Genomic DNA, 17,131 nt, shown 5'->3' with positions numbered 1-17,131 from the left:
GGTTCCATAAGTTCACTAAGATACAGAGGGGCCAAACTAGATAGGGATATATACATTAGAAGGAGTATATAGACAATACAGAATTTAACTGGTAGTAAGTGCAGAGCTGAAAGATTGGGAGTAATGTGATCAAGTTTTCTGGTTCTAATGAGAACTCTAGCTGCTGCAGTCCGAAACAGTTGAAGCTTATTTAATGATTTACTAGAACAGCCAGCTACATTACAGTAGTCCAGCCTAGAGGTTATGAAGGCATGGATAAGCATCTCAGCATCTCTTAGGGAGCGTATATTTTGCAGTTTGGCAATGCTGCAATGTTTGACAATGCATTTCTAACTATGTGACATATCTGTGCATCAAATGAGAGATCTGAATAAATGGTGACACATTTATTACATTTGTGAATGGACTAACTGAAACACTACCCAGATTGTTATTTGTGAACTTATTTTTTGATGCCTTAGGCTAAAGTAACAGGAGTAAAGTAATCAGTTTTGTTCAGATTAAGTAGGAGAAAGTTGTGTGTCATCCAGCACTTACCTTCTTTTATACATTCTTCTATTTTGTTGCGATTGGGGGTATTATTTGGATTGAACCGATACATAAAGCTGGTTATCATCAGTGTAGGAATGAAAACTAACGATATGTTTGTGAATTATGGTGCCAAGCGGTAGCATGTAAAGGGAGAAGCACAGAGGGCCATGATCTGACCCTTGTGAGACACCAAATTTAACCTTAGTAAGATCAGAGGATTCATTATTCACATCAACAAATTGAAAGTGGTCAGTCAGTTGTACTGAGATCACTTTTTCTAGGAATTTTTGCAATGAATGGGAGGTTTGATATAGGCCTATGGTTAAAAAATTAATTGGGATCGAGATTTGGTTTCTTGATCATAGGTTTAATGACTGCAAGTTTTGATCTAGGAACATATAAATATGTATGTGTGTGTGTGTGTGTGTGTGTGTGTGTGTGTGTGCAGGTGTGCGCACTTTGCTTGTGCAGCTGATGAATGACCTCTGAAACGTTTCTCTGGAAACTGTACTTTACTAATCTTTCTCTCTCTCTCTCTCTCTCTCTCTCTCTCTCTCTCTCTCTCTCTCTCTCTATATATATATATATATATATATATATATATATATATATATACATATATATATATATATATGCACATAGTTTGTATATTGTTTGATTTTCTTCTCTAGATATTATCCAGAATCATTTTAGTGTCATTTTGAGCTATTACGCAGTTGTCTGGCTTTTTTTTTTTTTTACACCAAATACACTTTGAATAAAGTATCACAATAAAAAGCACTGACTTTTTTTTCACTCCATAGAAAGTGAATAATTTGGTCTTGCATCACTCTTTGTAGACACGGCCAAATTTTAATGCCACACTATTCTTATCTCCTCCACATCCTCTCAAAATGTTGAGATTATTCTTCCCTTTTGTGATGCCTGTGCACAAACTAATTGAGAAGCAGTGAGGAACACCTCCTGGTAAAGTTTTCTGAAGGTTTTGCTGAATATGGCTGGTAAAAAACCCAGTCATGTATAAAATATTTACTTTATAATTATAGAGCCAATGAATGTTTTAATCCTCATAGTTAATATTTCCAATATCTATTTTTTTAACCTAAGACACTTAATAAAATGCAGCAAGTTAATAAAGCTAATTTAGTTCCAAAGGTAAGATGTCCTATATACTATCAAAGAGGCTACACTGCCTGCAATAGCTGCAAAATTTTAATTAATAACTTAATCCTGACACTACAATTGAAGCCTACCACAGAATATACTGATGCTTTTCTTTTGATAAGAGTTCCAGTGTCTTATCAATACTAGATAAGGCTGTTCCAGTGTCTTATCAATACTAGATAAGGCTGTTCCAGTGTCTTATCAATACTAGATAAGGCTGTTCCAGTGTCTTTTTTCAATGAACACAGAACTCCTGTTGTCACATAATTAGCATTCATATTTATTTATACATTTGACATTCATCCCTGTACACACAATTCACTTTGAGTTAACCACCAGCAGCTTCTGCATGTATGAATTCAGCCATTTCTGTCTCTCCATAGCTGTGAGAAGCTTACTTTTCTCCCTGAATGCTGCGTCATCCGCGACTACGATGTTTCTTTTTGCCTGGTTGTCCACTCTCTGAGTCCAGGCACCAGGCCATTCCTTCACCAGGTCCATTTCCGTCTGTGACTGGCTCAAGGGTGTCCACTCACCCAAGCCCAGCTGCCCATGTCCTGGGCCTAGCTCCGTCAAAATTCTGGAGCAGACAACATTTGAATACTCCAGTCACGAAGAGAGATGGACGGATAGAGCACCTCCCATCGTTCCTGTGGAGAGTCATCTTCACCAACCGGAGAGGTGTTTCTGTGGCCATGATCAAAGACATCATGGTTTTTTCTTCTTTCCATTTTTATAAGAATATGTTCTGGAGATGTTAGGGGAAGGCAAAGTGTGCTCACCTCTGCAGGGGCTGGGAGTGAGGCTGAGGGAGGGCAGAAGTCCCTACGGTTGTAAACATCAACACGACGAACAACAGTGCAGGGCGGGAACACAAGGTGAGCACCACCATCTGCAGAAAATGTGCATGCATGCCCACACACACCACACAACGCACACACACACACACACACACACACACACACCACAACACACATGCACATAAGAGAGAATAGACAGACACAATATGGATAGTAATAATATTGGACTAATCCAACAAATCTGAATTTGGCAGACATTAATATCCCCTAAAACAGCATCCACTATCACATAAAAATTCCTGTTATATTCAAGAGTGTATGAGTATACAAGAAAAATGTACTGGTAAATTACAAATGCTGGTTTAAATATGGTTTAAACATGGTTTAAATATGACTGACCACCAACACATTTATGATGTGATATAAAGAGATGAGTCAGTAAACATGCCCCGTATTTCCCAAAAGAATACAGACTTTAACTTAAAAAAGTTACTTTTATTTTCGATGACTGTGCTACTCCAGCCTGCTTCTACATATAGAACCCACTGCTTTCTTCAAACCACCTATAAAAATAATTTTTAAAATAGCTGTTGTGCATATGTAGCAAGTAAAACAAGTATCACACTCACCTTTCTGGTGCAGGTTCTCAGTCTGCTGATGTCTGCTGATGTGATGCCGCTTGCCACCTCCAGACGTTGGTGTTGAAGAAAAACCTGAACCTGGTTTGTGGAGTCCAAGTTGGTAAGCAGCTCTTCCATGCAATACGATGGCAGGTACAGATGCTTGTCTGATTGCAGTTCGTTGTCCGCTTGTTTGATCAACCGAGCTGTTGCAGACCTTCGGGTCTTAACCTTAGGTGCAGGTACAAGGAGGGCTGTAGTTTACTTTCCAGGTGCTGCAGTGAATGTGCTGGGTCTTACGGTACAAGGATCTATATATACAGCTTTCGTCTCTCTGAATGTGCATAAGATGGAGGAACGATGAAAGGCCATGTTTCACACGCCCCTAGATGTCCTGCTTGGCTGGATTCTTAAAATACATAGCAGAATCAGAGAAAAGAGGCCCTGTTTTGACGTCACAGAACTTAATGATGTCTCCAAAAAAAAAAAAAAAAAAAAGTAGTGGAAGTGGAAACGCGCCCACATGAAAGTCAGATGATCAAAACTAGATGATCCTACCTGCTGCTGCTATGCAGAACTGATGTTCATCAGCCCAGACTAACTCAATCCTACAACTTTCCAATGATCGTTGAAAGGGTGTAACCTGTAACTTCATGTATGATCTGAATAGGAGGTTGGTAACAAGGAACAAGGATCCAGTTTGGATTGGGGTTTTATTGTGTCTTCTAGCAGCCTACAAACACTGGGATTCCAGGCCATGGAAGATGTTAGTCTCGTTAAATTATTAGGTCTTTTCAGGCTCCTGTTAGATGCACTGAATCACTCACAAAACATTTGTGTTAAACTCACGTAGCTTTAGGCATGTATTTACATGGCAGAGTCAGTGGTGGCTCATACATAGATGCCTAATAGAAATTATATGTTTTTCACATATGGATTTTATCATGTTGTGTTAAAACGTAGGAAAGCTGCCAAGTTCAGCCAAGCTGGAGCACTGTGCTCCTCCCCACCCCCCAAAAACCCACTAACACTTGTTTGATTGTCGAGGTTTACTCTGTAGTGTGATTGGATGCTCATGATGTGTGTTAAAAATCACACTGATTAAGCACCACTGTAAGGAGCAGAAAAGTGTGACAGTGGGACTCATTGTTTTCTTGTTATATGCAGGATCCTTCCCCTTAAGCACAGGACACGAAGTCACAGCCCAGGATGGTCTCATTAGTGCATGCCAACTTCAGTTGGCCCTCATTTAAAATAATGGGCAGCGGTAGAATGCACAGGCATCAGGCATCAGGCAAGTGGGTCCGAACACTCATTAAGGGGCAAGGCAGAGGTGACGTGGTCCAACCAAGCCAGACACACACACGCCCGCACGGGATGGCTGGAACAAGGGAAAGGTGGGGAAAAAGGGCTATGAGACAGATGGTCACAGCCTACAAAGAGGCTGTGCGTTTGGTGCCCAAATGCCAGTTGTGATCTCTCAGAATTACCCTTTGCACAATCACGGCACTCATGCACAACTGTCCTACACATTCCTATGCAAGCATTCTCACTTCTTTTTTTCTCCATTTATCTCATATCCTTGTTTCTAGTTCAATAAATATTGCTGATGTAGAAATAATGAAAAACGTTGCCAAAGCCCAGCTTTAAGAGGTTAAGTACAGCCTCACTTTTATAAGAATGCATGGATTTTACTCATTAAAGTAGTGTGAAGCTTGAGGATAGGAAATCACACTATGCCGCTAAAGTCTGTATAAAAAAGCATTTGTTAACGGAGGTATGCAAGTTTCACTTTCTTTCATCGTATTAATGTGTACAGTTAACAGGAATATGCTTATGCTCCTCCAACTGCATAGCGGAGGCATTTCCCATAATTGCTTCATTCAGTACACAGGAAAATAAATGTGAGCCCATTGCATTCTGTAAGTTAGACACTCAGACATTCAGTCCTGTTCAGGGACAGAGAAAAATACTGTCTTCCATTCATATATCTCTCATTGTCCCAGCAATAGAAATATTTTGTCTTGAAACCCAATAGTCATCACAAATCATAGATTTTACATCATGGATTTTACTGATTAGGAGGTGACTGGGTGTGTGGGGGCAGCGCAGTTGTGTGTGCTATTAGCATAGAGCGTAAAGCCGATATGGAATTGGTGACACTCAGCATGTGGTGTCTGTGGGTCTGGGTATGGCTTTATTCACCAGGGAGGCCAGTTTGGGTTTACATTTAAAGAGGTGCATCATGGAGGGGTTGTGTGGCTTGGGCATCAGACCTCACTGTTGGGCCTTTTGGAGGTGTCTTGGGCTTAATTCAGTGAAACACTGATGAATGGAGGTGCCAACCTGATGACTCCTGAGAAGAGTTCATGATGTTCTGGTTGCTGGTATGTGGGCTGGGCCCTATGTAAAGCTCTAATGGATCAGCACAGGATATTTCATACCTTATCCTGTGTGTAATTAATTACAATTAGTTACAATACAATACAATACAATAGTTCTATCAAACGACAGAATTATAACTGGAACGTTTAACTTACATACCCTCAGACTGACCTGATTTATTCAAGAATTTTTGTATTGGACAAGATCTTACATTTTGGTTTCTCATTGGTCAGTGTTGTACACAGAATTCTTCGTAAGCTAGCATTGATTCTTGTCTTTGAGCAAAATGCTTAACTGCAGGTTGCTCCTGGAATATAATAACATGGGACCCATGTCTCTGGTCCTCCACTGAAAGAAGTGGTCACCAGTTGCTCCAGGGGAGAAATAGAGGTAAAAAGTTAATTAATAGTAATAAATTCATTATAAAATAATTACATCAAATTAAATTCATTTCCAATAATCGGCTTGTTCCTTGCATGGAAATGTATTTTGACTCTTCTTCTGTGGTGACATTACAATATTAGTTGGAATGGTGGTTACACTGAAAATTCTGTTTGAATCTCTGGAGAATAAAAAATCAAAAGGCAAAGAACATTTTACCTCTTAAAACTACAATTACACAAGAACTTGTGTTTAACATTTTTTAACAAAATAAATAATTGACAGCATATTAAGAAATGATACTTTAATTGTATGCAACTTAAAGGCAATGGCTTTGGTTAAATTTACATTGTGACTATTACACTTCCTATTTTCCGAGTCACAGATACAAAAAATTCTGGTGATTTCAGTCACACATGCAAACATATTCATGTAATGTGTCAATTGCATGTATAACCCGGAATGTAATCCAAAAATCTTTGTTTAAGATATAAAAGATATAAAACAGTAGCAGACACAAAATGTATGTATATAATCTCCCTCCAGATATAGCCTTGTGGTGGTCTTAAAAGGATTTTCACTGAAGAATTATTATTCCATACCTGTGCTTAACCCTCCCCTTACAAAAAGCCTTACATAAGGTATGTCATAAAAACATTCAATATAAAAATGAGTATCAGAATATTATAAAGGTTATATTATCATTCAAGACTTATTAATCTTAGAGTTTTTATTAACTCTTCATTGCATAATTTGATCTCAAATATCTCACAAAAAATCAACCTATTGGAATCCAAAAGTCACGAGTCACGAGACAAGTATCAACTGTATTTATGATTTTGGATGAGCTGAAGAGTTAGAATATTAGAATATTTCTGTTTGAGGAAGCAGCTCCTTATGAGAGGAAGTTCTGTTAGTTGGAAGTAGTTGTTCATCAAAGAGAATGAGTGTGTTTACAAAGTCAAATATTTATGAGATTATGATTCTGCTCCTAGTGACAGTAAATTTGCTATGATTCTTAATCTCTAGAGTGGAAGGCCTTCAAGACTCCTATCCTCAATGGCAATGTGAGGATATTTTATAATGGTTTGCTAAGTTTGTTCCAGCTGGCTGTAGACCTTTGTGCAAACCATTTTCCCTTGCTGATCACAAATCCATCAGAACAAACCATCCTCCAAGGCAGCAGTTGGTTCAGGGGTAGACAATATCTGGCTGTCAGGTTCCTGTCCTGGCCAACGCCCATGGTGGTATACAAAGTAATATTCTTTGCGTGGCTCACTGTGGTGCAGACTGGATTTTATAGCAAGTGGGAATTCCTCAGGGGTCAGGGGTTGGTATTGTCCATCCACTAGCACACTCAGACAGAAGGAATCGGGGTCCAGCACCTCAAACTTCTCAGCACATTGTGTGCAAAAGTCCTGAGCAGTGGTACTGGAATGAATACCCAGTGTCTTGGTATTGGAACAAGCTTCCAGGAAAGAGACATTGATAAAATCCTGGAAAGAGTAGAGTGGTGTTCTGTGAAATCTGTGTCATTATCACATTTACTTTTATTTGTATTAGTGCAAATTATGTTGAAGTGACAAATAATGTTTGCTGCTTTATGTTTAATGTTTTAATAGGACCGAATCTATGTATGGCCAAGAACACACCGCGAACAGCCACTGTATAGAGCGTAATGATCTGTTTATTTGAACTTACTACGTTCTGCCAATTGTCATTTTTGCCTTGGTTGCTGCTTATACATACCACCTAATTCATACTTGTGTTGTACCTGGTGTCACTCCATCTGCTTTCCTCTAGCATTCTAAGTGTTTGGCACTGGCCTGACTTCTTTTGCAGAGTATGAAGGTGTAATGGGGGGTGTGTTCGGTGTTGGCTACTGCTGCACCCAAAATTATACATATGACACAAATGTTAGTTCTCTCTATGTAGACATATATTTCGGTATAGGGCATAGAGGTAAATGTGCTACTGCAGCCTACCTGTACAGAAGAGCGTGAGGCACGAGCCTTATTGAGGGTGCGGCGTCGCTCCCACCGGTGAATGGAGTCCTGGATTTCCAGACTCAGCTGCCTAGTAATGGCCTGCTTGTCATAGTTCTTTATGTGTTCCAGAGCTCCATACGTGGTGGTGAGGTAGTATGAGCCTGAGAACACATACAACACGCTGTTGAGAGTGTGCTAAAATACAACAGCGATGATGTTCCATGCTAAAATCTCCTGTTCAGTGAACACCAATAGGCTACTGTGGGCCAGGGTTCTAAAGATAAATTAAATACTTTTATGTATGTAAGCTAAATTAACCCAGGTACTTTTATGTATGTATGCAATTTGCATCACATTACATATATATATATATATATATATATATATATATATATATATATATATATATATATATATATATATATATATATATATATATGTGTGTGTGTGTGTGTGTGTGTGTGTGTGTGTGTGTGTGTGTGTGTGTGTGTGTGTGTGTGTGTATGTATGTGTGTGTGTGTATGATTGTGTGCTTACCCTCTCGCAGCTGTAGCCACGTGTGTGTGTGTGTATGTGTGTGTGTTTGTGTGTATGTATGTGTGTGTGTGTGTGTGTGTGCTTACCCTCTCCCAGCTGTAGCCGCGTGTGTGTGTGTGTATGTGTGTGTGTGTGTGTGTGTGTGTGTGTGTGTGTGTGTGTGTGTGTGTGTATGCTTACCCTCTCCTAGCTGTAGAGCAGGGTCCATCAGTTCCATCATATACTCCACATCCAGCACCAGGCTGATCATGTTGCACCGTGCCAGCACATACATCAGCACAGGCAGGAAGTCGTCTGCACCATGGGCCTTCCCTGCAGAGCACATCACATTACATATTACATTATGTCTTCTTTATGTATCACATATATTAACAATAAAAACACAGTACAGTAATATACGATATATGACTGTGTCTTTATAAACAGTATTAAACAGCACTAGAGGTGTCATTCAGTGCTGCTTCCCACATTTCCACTCCACACTTGATCTCTTCACTTACACACAAACAGAAAAACAGGGGAAAAAACTATTTGTGCAAGAAAATCACCTTATATCAAAGAAATAAGAACAGCATTGCTAACTCACAATAAGTCTAGCTAGAATCATTTTGCTATTCTCTTACCTGTAATTAAAGTTCATAACTAGGTCATAGATAAAGGCGCCCCTCCCCTTACCTGGGCAACCCACAGACATAGACTCATAGATCATCTTGCAGGTCTTGAGGAGCAGGTTGATCTTCTTCTGAGGTGAGTATTCCTGATGCAGGTTCCCCAGCTTCACCTGAATCTTCTCCATGACTGGTGTCTCTGGAACACTGGTGGTCACCCCCAAATCTGTGGTGGTGGTGCCTAAAACAACTTGTTGGTTCTCCTTCAGCCTCTTCAGAGTGCCCGCCCGGGAGTGGATGTCCTTCAGCCCGTTATATATCTGCTCCCTCAAAGGCTTCAGAACACACTTGCACAGTGCTGCCTCAATGATTATCTCTAAACAGGTTAGATATATATTCATTTTAACAACCAAATCAAATGATCTGACAGCAAAATCATCAAACTCCACTAAACCAAACCATGACAAACCAGCATTATTTCTTAACCAATTTATGAGGTAGCAGATTGGATTGTCAACACATCGGACTGTCAACTTTTTTTTCAGAAGCAAACTTACTGTTGACCAGTTTTATTTATTATTTAAAAATGTTTTCCATAAAGTGCAGCTCACGTGAGCTTACACACACATACTGCACCCACCCCACTCCCAATCACCTGATTATTCATTCCCTGCACCTGTGCCTATTTATTTTCCTTTGATCTCTCCCCTTTATAAAGCCCAGAGGTGCCTACATCCTGTGCTGCAGACTGCTTGCCTGTACTGGGTGAAGAAGCTCTTGTGCTTACTATGCCAAGTGACTTCATAGCCAGTGTTTTATTCTTGTTTAAATTTCTTTCAAGTTCGCCCACCGCTGTGTGGGTAAAGATCCTCTGCAATCACACTCGTGTCTTGCTCCCTCATTGTCGCCATCACAAGTATTACTACATACACTCAACCAAACTCGCATCTCGCTCCCTCACCTCCCCATGTACTCAGTAGCCCTGTATTACATATGCCTATCTTGTAGTGAACAACTACAGTGTACAGAATATATTCTGGTATGCACAATTTGTCATCCACTATCTTAACAACTGGTCTGTTTCTGACCACTGGAACATTTACATTTATAGCATTTAGCAGACAAAAAAAAAATTATTTCTGTCTTTCATATCTAAGTTTAATACAACCATACTTGTAAGATAGAGATGATACAGGATACTTTATACAAATGTATGGTGTAAAGGAACTGTAGACATAAATTACCCAGCTTCTCCTCTGAGTAGATTGTTGGCTCCTGTAAATTCTGTAGCTCTGTGCTCTGGATCAGGTAACTCTTGAGCTGGGTCATCATTTGTCTGATTTCTTGGAGCATCTCTGTACTAGAGGAGTGTCTTTGCATGGTTTCCAAAGTAAAGGCACGGTAATCCTGCACCAGGTTCCCAAAGTATGTGTTCCCATCACGAGCCAGCTCCACGATCCGTTTCTGCAGCTTGCAGTCTGCGCTCATGAAGCTTGTGAAGACAGTGGAGAAGCTGACCATAGAGAGACGCTGTTTGGCACGGTCCAGCATGATGGTGGGTGACCTCTTCACTAGGGCACCTGCTGTGGTAGTATCCATCTCCTCCTCTGTGCTACTGGTAGAATAGGAGTCATGGTCTGGCTGGGGAGCACCTCCCTCAGGGGAGAAGAGTGAGACATCTGGAACTCTGGCATGGCCTGCAGTGGTGCAGACGTAGGGGTGCGTAGACGTGGTGGTGCTGGCTTTCTGTGGAATCAGGGACGTGAGCTCTTGAGAAGTTCCCCCAAGGGTGCCGTTATCTTGCCTAAATGTGGATACAGCTTGAGAGAGTCGTTTCCTCCTAGGCGGTGGCACAGGAACACTAGGTTTCTCAACTTCAGTTCCTGGAGTCACAGTGGAACCTCCATTTGACATCTTGGAGGTATGTGCCGGTGCTTCTTCATCTACTCCCCTTGGCTGTTTAGGGGAATCTACAGGTCTTTCTGACTGTGCCATGCTGTTGTCGTCGAAGCAGATAAGAAATGCTCCAGACTCCTCCCCGTCTGCCTGTGCGAGTGCAGAGACACTGGCCCTGCTGTTGGGAGGCTCCTGCTGGGTTTCTTCTCCTGAGGCCTGGGTCTCTGAAAGCTTGCGTCGGAGTGGCACCGGGGGAATTCTGTGTGAAGGGACACGGCTAGCCTGCTTCCTAACTACGCTTGGGGGTGGTTGTGCTTCGGCTGGCTTGGCTGTCCCTGGCTCGACACTGGTCGCAGGAGTTTCCTCTGTCTCTGTGCACAGGCGCTGACTTCCTTCCTTATTTGTAATCATACAGAGTGAGCTCAGTGAGAGAATTGCAGGCTCCTTTGATGTAAGCTCCTCTTTGGTTGGTTTATGAGAAGCCTGCACCAGTGCTCCTTCAGACACATTGAGTGGCCGAGGAGGGAGTGGCGGTGGTCTCCTGTACTTGGGAGGAGTCTGAATAGGTGTGTTAAGGCTCTGGGTCCTGAGGATGGGTGCTGGGGGGCTGGATGGAAGAGTTTTGCAGTATTCCTCAATGAAGATAGGGTTGACATACCAAAGGCGGTCACTGCCAGCAGAAAGCTGAATCTCACAGGAGCTACTGTGGTCTGGTGCATCCTGAGTGCCTCTGCTGGCCACTGCTTTACTTGAGAAATCTGCAAAGTGACTGTTCAGCATTGAGCTCCAGAATTCTGTGGCAACAAACAAGCAACATCACCACTTAAGTTTACAAGGCACATGTCTGCCTCTCACACACTTTGCAGCTGCTAGCATGGCCTGAGGTATTTAATTTAATTTAATTTGATGTCCACAAATCTACATTATTACTCCTATTCAGTGTCTGTTTGTGGGAGTGTACACTTTCAGTGCAGTGCTGAGCAAGGTTTTACTGAGTGATGTCATGTGGCTATTTAAGGCGGAAGCCACAGACTTATATATGCATGTTTCCTAGCAATTGCCTAACTTAAACAGCTTGCATTTGCAGAAAATAACATAAACAGGAAAGTGTATGAGAACTAAAATGTAATTTAACACATGATGACATTCAAAGAAGTAAAATAAGTGCTCGCAAATGTAGAGCCAAGTTCATATATCAGCTATTACCTAAGCCAAGTGTGGAGATCACCTCCATGTCTTCATATTTAGTTGCCTGAATGATGGCCTCAGGTAACTTCAAGGTGAAGGGGAGAATGTCCCTGGATGAGATAAATATTACTGTGTATATGAAATATACTGTGACAACCATACAGTTAATACAGTGGACGGTAAGCTTACCGGCTAACACAGTAGAATGCAATGAGTTTAAAAATGTTGTCAAAGACCAGGACAGAGCCTTCCAGATACAGCACTGTGAAAAAAGGAGACAGGATTGTTTATGGTTAGGCACAGGATTCCTTGTCCCTGCTTCGTAGCAAGATTATTTCAGGTAACATTAACAGCAGAATACTACTACTAATAATTGTATATATATACACACACAGGATAGGATGTTGAATATCCTATGCTAATAGAACACCACTAGAGCTTCACATAGGAACCTGCTTATTCTCTTCAGTCCAACCACAACATCATGAGCTCCTCTCAGGGATCATCAGGTAGGCATTTCTCTTCGTCAGAGTTTCACTGAATTAAGCCCATGACAGGCTCAACAGTGAGGTCTGATGACCCAGCCTCACTTTAAACCAAGCTGCACCTCTTAAACACTATGCCACTAGCATACATTTACAGCATTTAGCTGATTTAGGTGACACTTTTATACAAAGCGAATTACAATTACGACTGAGTACAACTTGAGCAATTGAGGGTTAAGGGTCTTGCTCAGGGGCCCAGCAGTGGCAACCTGGCAGTGGTGGGACTTGAACTGCAAACCTTCTGATTATTAGTCAAGTGCCTTAACCAGTGAGGTACTGCCCACACCTGCACCTCTTAAGCACTATGTCACTAGAGAACATAGCCACACCTCTTAAACATGATGCCACTACCAAACACAACCATAACATTCATGGCCTTCCTAGAAACTAAGGCTGTACCCAGCCCCACTGGCACCCTTAACGCATGCTCAGTGCTACCAGTTCCACATAAATATTACTTAGTAATAATACATAATAATAAGTTGGATCTTTATAATGCCTTTCACAAAACCCAAGGTCGCTTTACAAAATGTAAATGTGACAAAATATACCAAAAAACAAAATGGACCAGACTAAGAATTAATCATACCAGACTAAGAATTAACCATAAAGAGCTAAGATTTAAAGGTGGAAAGAGAGGAGCAGGAATGAATAGATGTAGGAAGACTACTAATACTGCCTGTGAAAAATCTAAGTAAACTCAGTGAGAACTGAAGATTCACCCTTCAATGACTACAAAATGATTACAGTGAAAATATAGTTTATGTGTCTATGTAATGCTTTTTTTTTACTTAGACATTAGACTGACTATATTTAGGTAAAGTGTAACAAATTCCTGGATACAAACGTCACTAAATATGTACCATGTGCAAAATGGAGATAACCCTTGTCTCTCCAACACCTACACATGGAGACACACACAAACACATGCACGCATGCACACACAGTCGTGGTGGCTGGGGGCAGGAAGTCCAGTACTGAGCATCAGGAAACCTGTGGTCCCCTGCACCAAACGTATAACCCACCTCAGTCTTGTGCAGGCAGTATGCTCTATTGCTGTCTTTATGTACACATGCAACAGAATCATATTGGAAGTTGAACTCCTTTAATAGCATAACTTTCTTAATCACAGAGCTAAACTCACAGGCTTTTTCCTCTTTCACATGTAACTCCTGCACCTGTGGCTCCCCCTGCTGGTCTGGGATACGCACTGACAAAACCATCAGCTTCTGGTCAATGTTCCTCCTTACTATGAATATCTGTGTAAACATATTGAGGTCATCAGGCCTGTTTTATGCATGAATGTACATATTGTAAATTGAAGTTAGCTGTGCATGCACACAGTGCCTGCAAGTCTGTCCCACAGATCTGCTGGGTTGTTATGTATTCCTAAATTATAACATTTATAAATTATCATAATTATAATTATGATTAAAACTGATGAAAGTCTCACCCCTGGCATCTCCTTGTTGAGTATACGAATGGCTCTTTCCTGTGATATTCCAAGCTGCAGCCACACTGGACAAGTCTTGATTAGCTTCTCCAGGATGCTTATACTGGGAGGGGTAGGCTTCTCCTTGTGGTCAGCTGGGGCTGGTGTGATGATAGCACCTTTGGAGGCAAGTGGTGCTGGGGGTCTGGGAAGAGGTGGTGAGGAGGGTTTGGAGCTTGGACGTACAGGAGGCTTGTGCATACCTTGAGAGGAGCCCTTGGGGATGGCTGACGGCTGCTGTGCGGGGAGAGGTGGGTAGAAGGGTTTGGGTGGAGACATGGGTGGCGATCTGGAGTAGAGAGTTGGTAGAGAACCGGGCGCTGGAGTGATGCCTTTCCAGTCAGTAAAGAGAGGTGAATGGGGATGACGAGGGGAAGCAGAGTCACCTGAGATGTCAACCAATGGGAGCAAAGATGGAGAATTGGGTGGAGGAGAACAACTGAGGAGCAGGGGACTTGGGGAGGTGGCTGAGGTGTGTTTGGGGAGGACAGGAGATGCTGTGGTAGGATGTGAAGAGAGCATGGTGCATACTGAATAAAAGATACTGCAGATGAAACAGAAAGAGCTTAGGTGTGAAGATTTAGTGGAGCACAGAAGTCAACCTATACAGAGAAAAAAGATCATACATTATTTATAATCCATGAGTAAAGAGCACTAATGTAGGATGAGACTGAAAATAAACTGTGAGGTACTTGCAAAGACATCAAGAAGAGAAGCAGAAATTAAAACTTGAGATAATCAACATCACGTGTGGAAAATAAAGTCAATAAGATTTTCATGTTAATGGAAAATAAAGTTAATGGAAGCAGATTTCCTGGTCCTCTAATGTGTAAAAACTGCTGGTATTATTATTGTGGAAAAATAGTGTGTCACTGATCTGCTATGCCTTGATTATTCCCAGTGCATTGTGCAATACTAGAATGTTTCTGATACTGTTAGCCTGCTAACCAAGCTAAAGTACTCTCTCTAGTTTTACTTTCTTGGCATGCAAAACCTTTTCCTCCCTCGTCTGAATACACAACTATGGCTCCCAAGAATATCGTGTTGTACTATGTTGAAACACTTAAAGTGTTATTATATAGTGCAGGAAGGTAAGAGTAAATAAATCATGTGAATAATGAATAGCTAATACTTGTATCGAAGTGGTAGATGAACAATGTGAGACAGGTTATGCTCCTCTCAACAAAGGGAGAGAGCTGTGAAATATAAAAATAAAAAGGTTTTTTGGAGAACCATTATATTACATTACATCTGTATGTGTGTTTGTATAAGTGTCTGGAAACTTACCTGATAGATGCCCAAGAGTCCTTAGTTGCAACAGCTGTTTTCTTCATCGTTCTACTTTTCACATACCAAACATGTATTTTTGGGAGCCCTAGATTCTTTGTGTCTCAATTAATCCTTCACACAAAAATCCTGTGTGGGGCAAGAGAACCTGTCCATGGCCTCCCCTTGTGTACCCTGGTTTCTCTTAACAGATATCTCTCTTTTCCCATCAGAGAAATGGGATATGAAATGTCCAGAAGTAGTAGAAATGTCCAAGAACAAAATTTTAGAGAAAAGTCTTTCGACCTTCTCTCCGTCTTGACTTCCTGTCTCTCTATGAACAGCGGGGTTGTCAGGAAGGGGTTGTCCAGGGTGGTCAGCCAACTCTTAACATACACAGAGACATGCCCACACACACTTAAACTTCAGTCTCTCACTCATGTCTATCTCACTGTCTCAGTAAAATAAAGAGGAGCTTTTCAAGCACAAAAGCAGTGCAGAACTGAGTAAATATGTGAAACCATCAAAAGTATTTCTGAACAGAAACCTCCCCCACATTCGCCTAACATCTCAACCTAAGTAACACCAGATGCCAAGAAGACCCTGAAATGCTCTGTAAGGAATGCAGGACAACATATGGTTAGTCTTACTGCAAGAGCCCAACCCCAGTCTGTCCTTTTGTGCTCCAGCTCACTGCATTCATAATATTTACAAAGTGTGTCTGAACAGAGCACAGCCAGAGACAGCTGCATCACTGCTGATTCGATGACTAGGAGATGTGTTAGACCAGCAGGAACCATCTTGATGGTTCATTATTGTTTTTTACACTTTACACAGCTGTAACACAGCTGAATTTGTATTTGATGGCTCTTTTGCATGGGCTTTATACACATAACCTAAAGTGTGTATGCTTCCAACACAAAAGCTGTATATTTTTAGACAAACAAGGATAAAGTGTAAAGTCCATGATGTAAATATTTGACTTTACTTGGTGTGTACTTTTCCTTTTTAAGTTACTTTTTGGCATGTGAGCTTTCTTGTCCTTTTTGCTATGGACCTGTCTAAATTTTGTTAGAGTTGTGACTTTATTGTCTATAGAAATGCAGTTTTAGACACATTATGGAATATATATAAAGAGCATACAGGTTTATGTCACTTTAGTGAGGCAACACTCACTAGCAACTACACCCTGCCTGCAGATGTTTCCTGTTAGCAAGGTGTGACCTCCACACTCTACTGACTGTGAGGGGCAAATACGAAAACGACAAGCTTACTGATACACGGAAAACCCAATTATTAGTTGCTATAATCTGCTGCAAATTTAGCACAAAGTTATAGAGCCTAAAGCATTGACTGAATGTGGTAAAAAAATAAATAAATAAATAAATCAAAACCTTCCAGCTCCGTTTCATTACACATAGAAGGAAGTCCATATCTGGTCACAGTAGAAGTTTGAGAGCCAAGTGATGACTATCATGGAATCTGATAGGAAGGAAAGGAGGAGGGAGAGAGAGGGAGCATGACTCATTCTCCTCATACAGCATGGCTAGTCACACTCTCCCCCAGCAAAGACCATGACCAATCACACTCTCCACTCCCCCAGCAAAAACTGGCCACGTCAGCTGAACTCCACCCTAAATCGTTGCTATCCTCCCAACCAAAGGGAATCCATGTTGTGAATTGTCAGAGGAAAAAAGGGAAACATTTCTCAAGATGCCACTTCATCCACC

General features: G+C 41.2%; 2 protein-coding genes across 2 annotated transcripts; both read right to left on the bottom strand.

The window, feature by feature from the left end:
* Positions 1-2,004: 2,004 nt before the first annotated feature.
* pth2 (parathyroid hormone 2) lies at positions 2,005-3,381 on the bottom strand. Its single transcript, XM_027029543.2, is given in 4 exon segments — positions 2,005-2,268; positions 2,271-2,382; positions 2,478-2,587; positions 3,125-3,381. Coding segments are annotated over 4 exon segments (606 nt in total). The 5' UTR covers positions 3,254-3,381; the 3' UTR covers positions 2,005-2,013.
* A 2,789-nt stretch (positions 3,382-6,170) lies between these two features.
* Positions 6,171-16,005, bottom strand: rin3 (Ras and Rab interactor 3). The gene is made up of 10 exons (XM_035532948.1): positions 15,423-16,005; positions 14,097-14,737; positions 13,788-13,902; positions 12,288-12,360; positions 12,117-12,208; positions 10,259-11,704; positions 9,082-9,390; positions 8,587-8,718; positions 7,867-8,030; positions 6,171-7,377 (listed from the first exon to the last, which is right to left on the bottom strand). Exons 2-10 carry the CDS (start codon positions 14,655-14,657, stop codon positions 7,039-7,041), a joined length of 3,231 nt encoding a protein of 1,076 aa, XP_035388841.1. The 5' UTR covers positions 14,658-14,737; positions 15,423-16,005; the 3' UTR covers positions 6,171-7,038.
* Positions 16,006-17,131: the final 1,126 nt, after the last annotated feature.

The sequence above is a fragment of the Electrophorus electricus genome, chromosome 13 (genome assembly GCF_013358815.1).
Source record: "Electrophorus electricus isolate fEleEle1 chromosome 13, fEleEle1.pri, whole genome shotgun sequence".
Lineage (NCBI taxonomy): Eukaryota > Metazoa > Chordata > Actinopteri > Gymnotiformes > Gymnotidae > Electrophorus > Electrophorus electricus.
The sequence above is the reverse complement of the archived record's forward strand: the minus strand, read 5'-3'. Positions and strand labels throughout refer to the sequence as shown.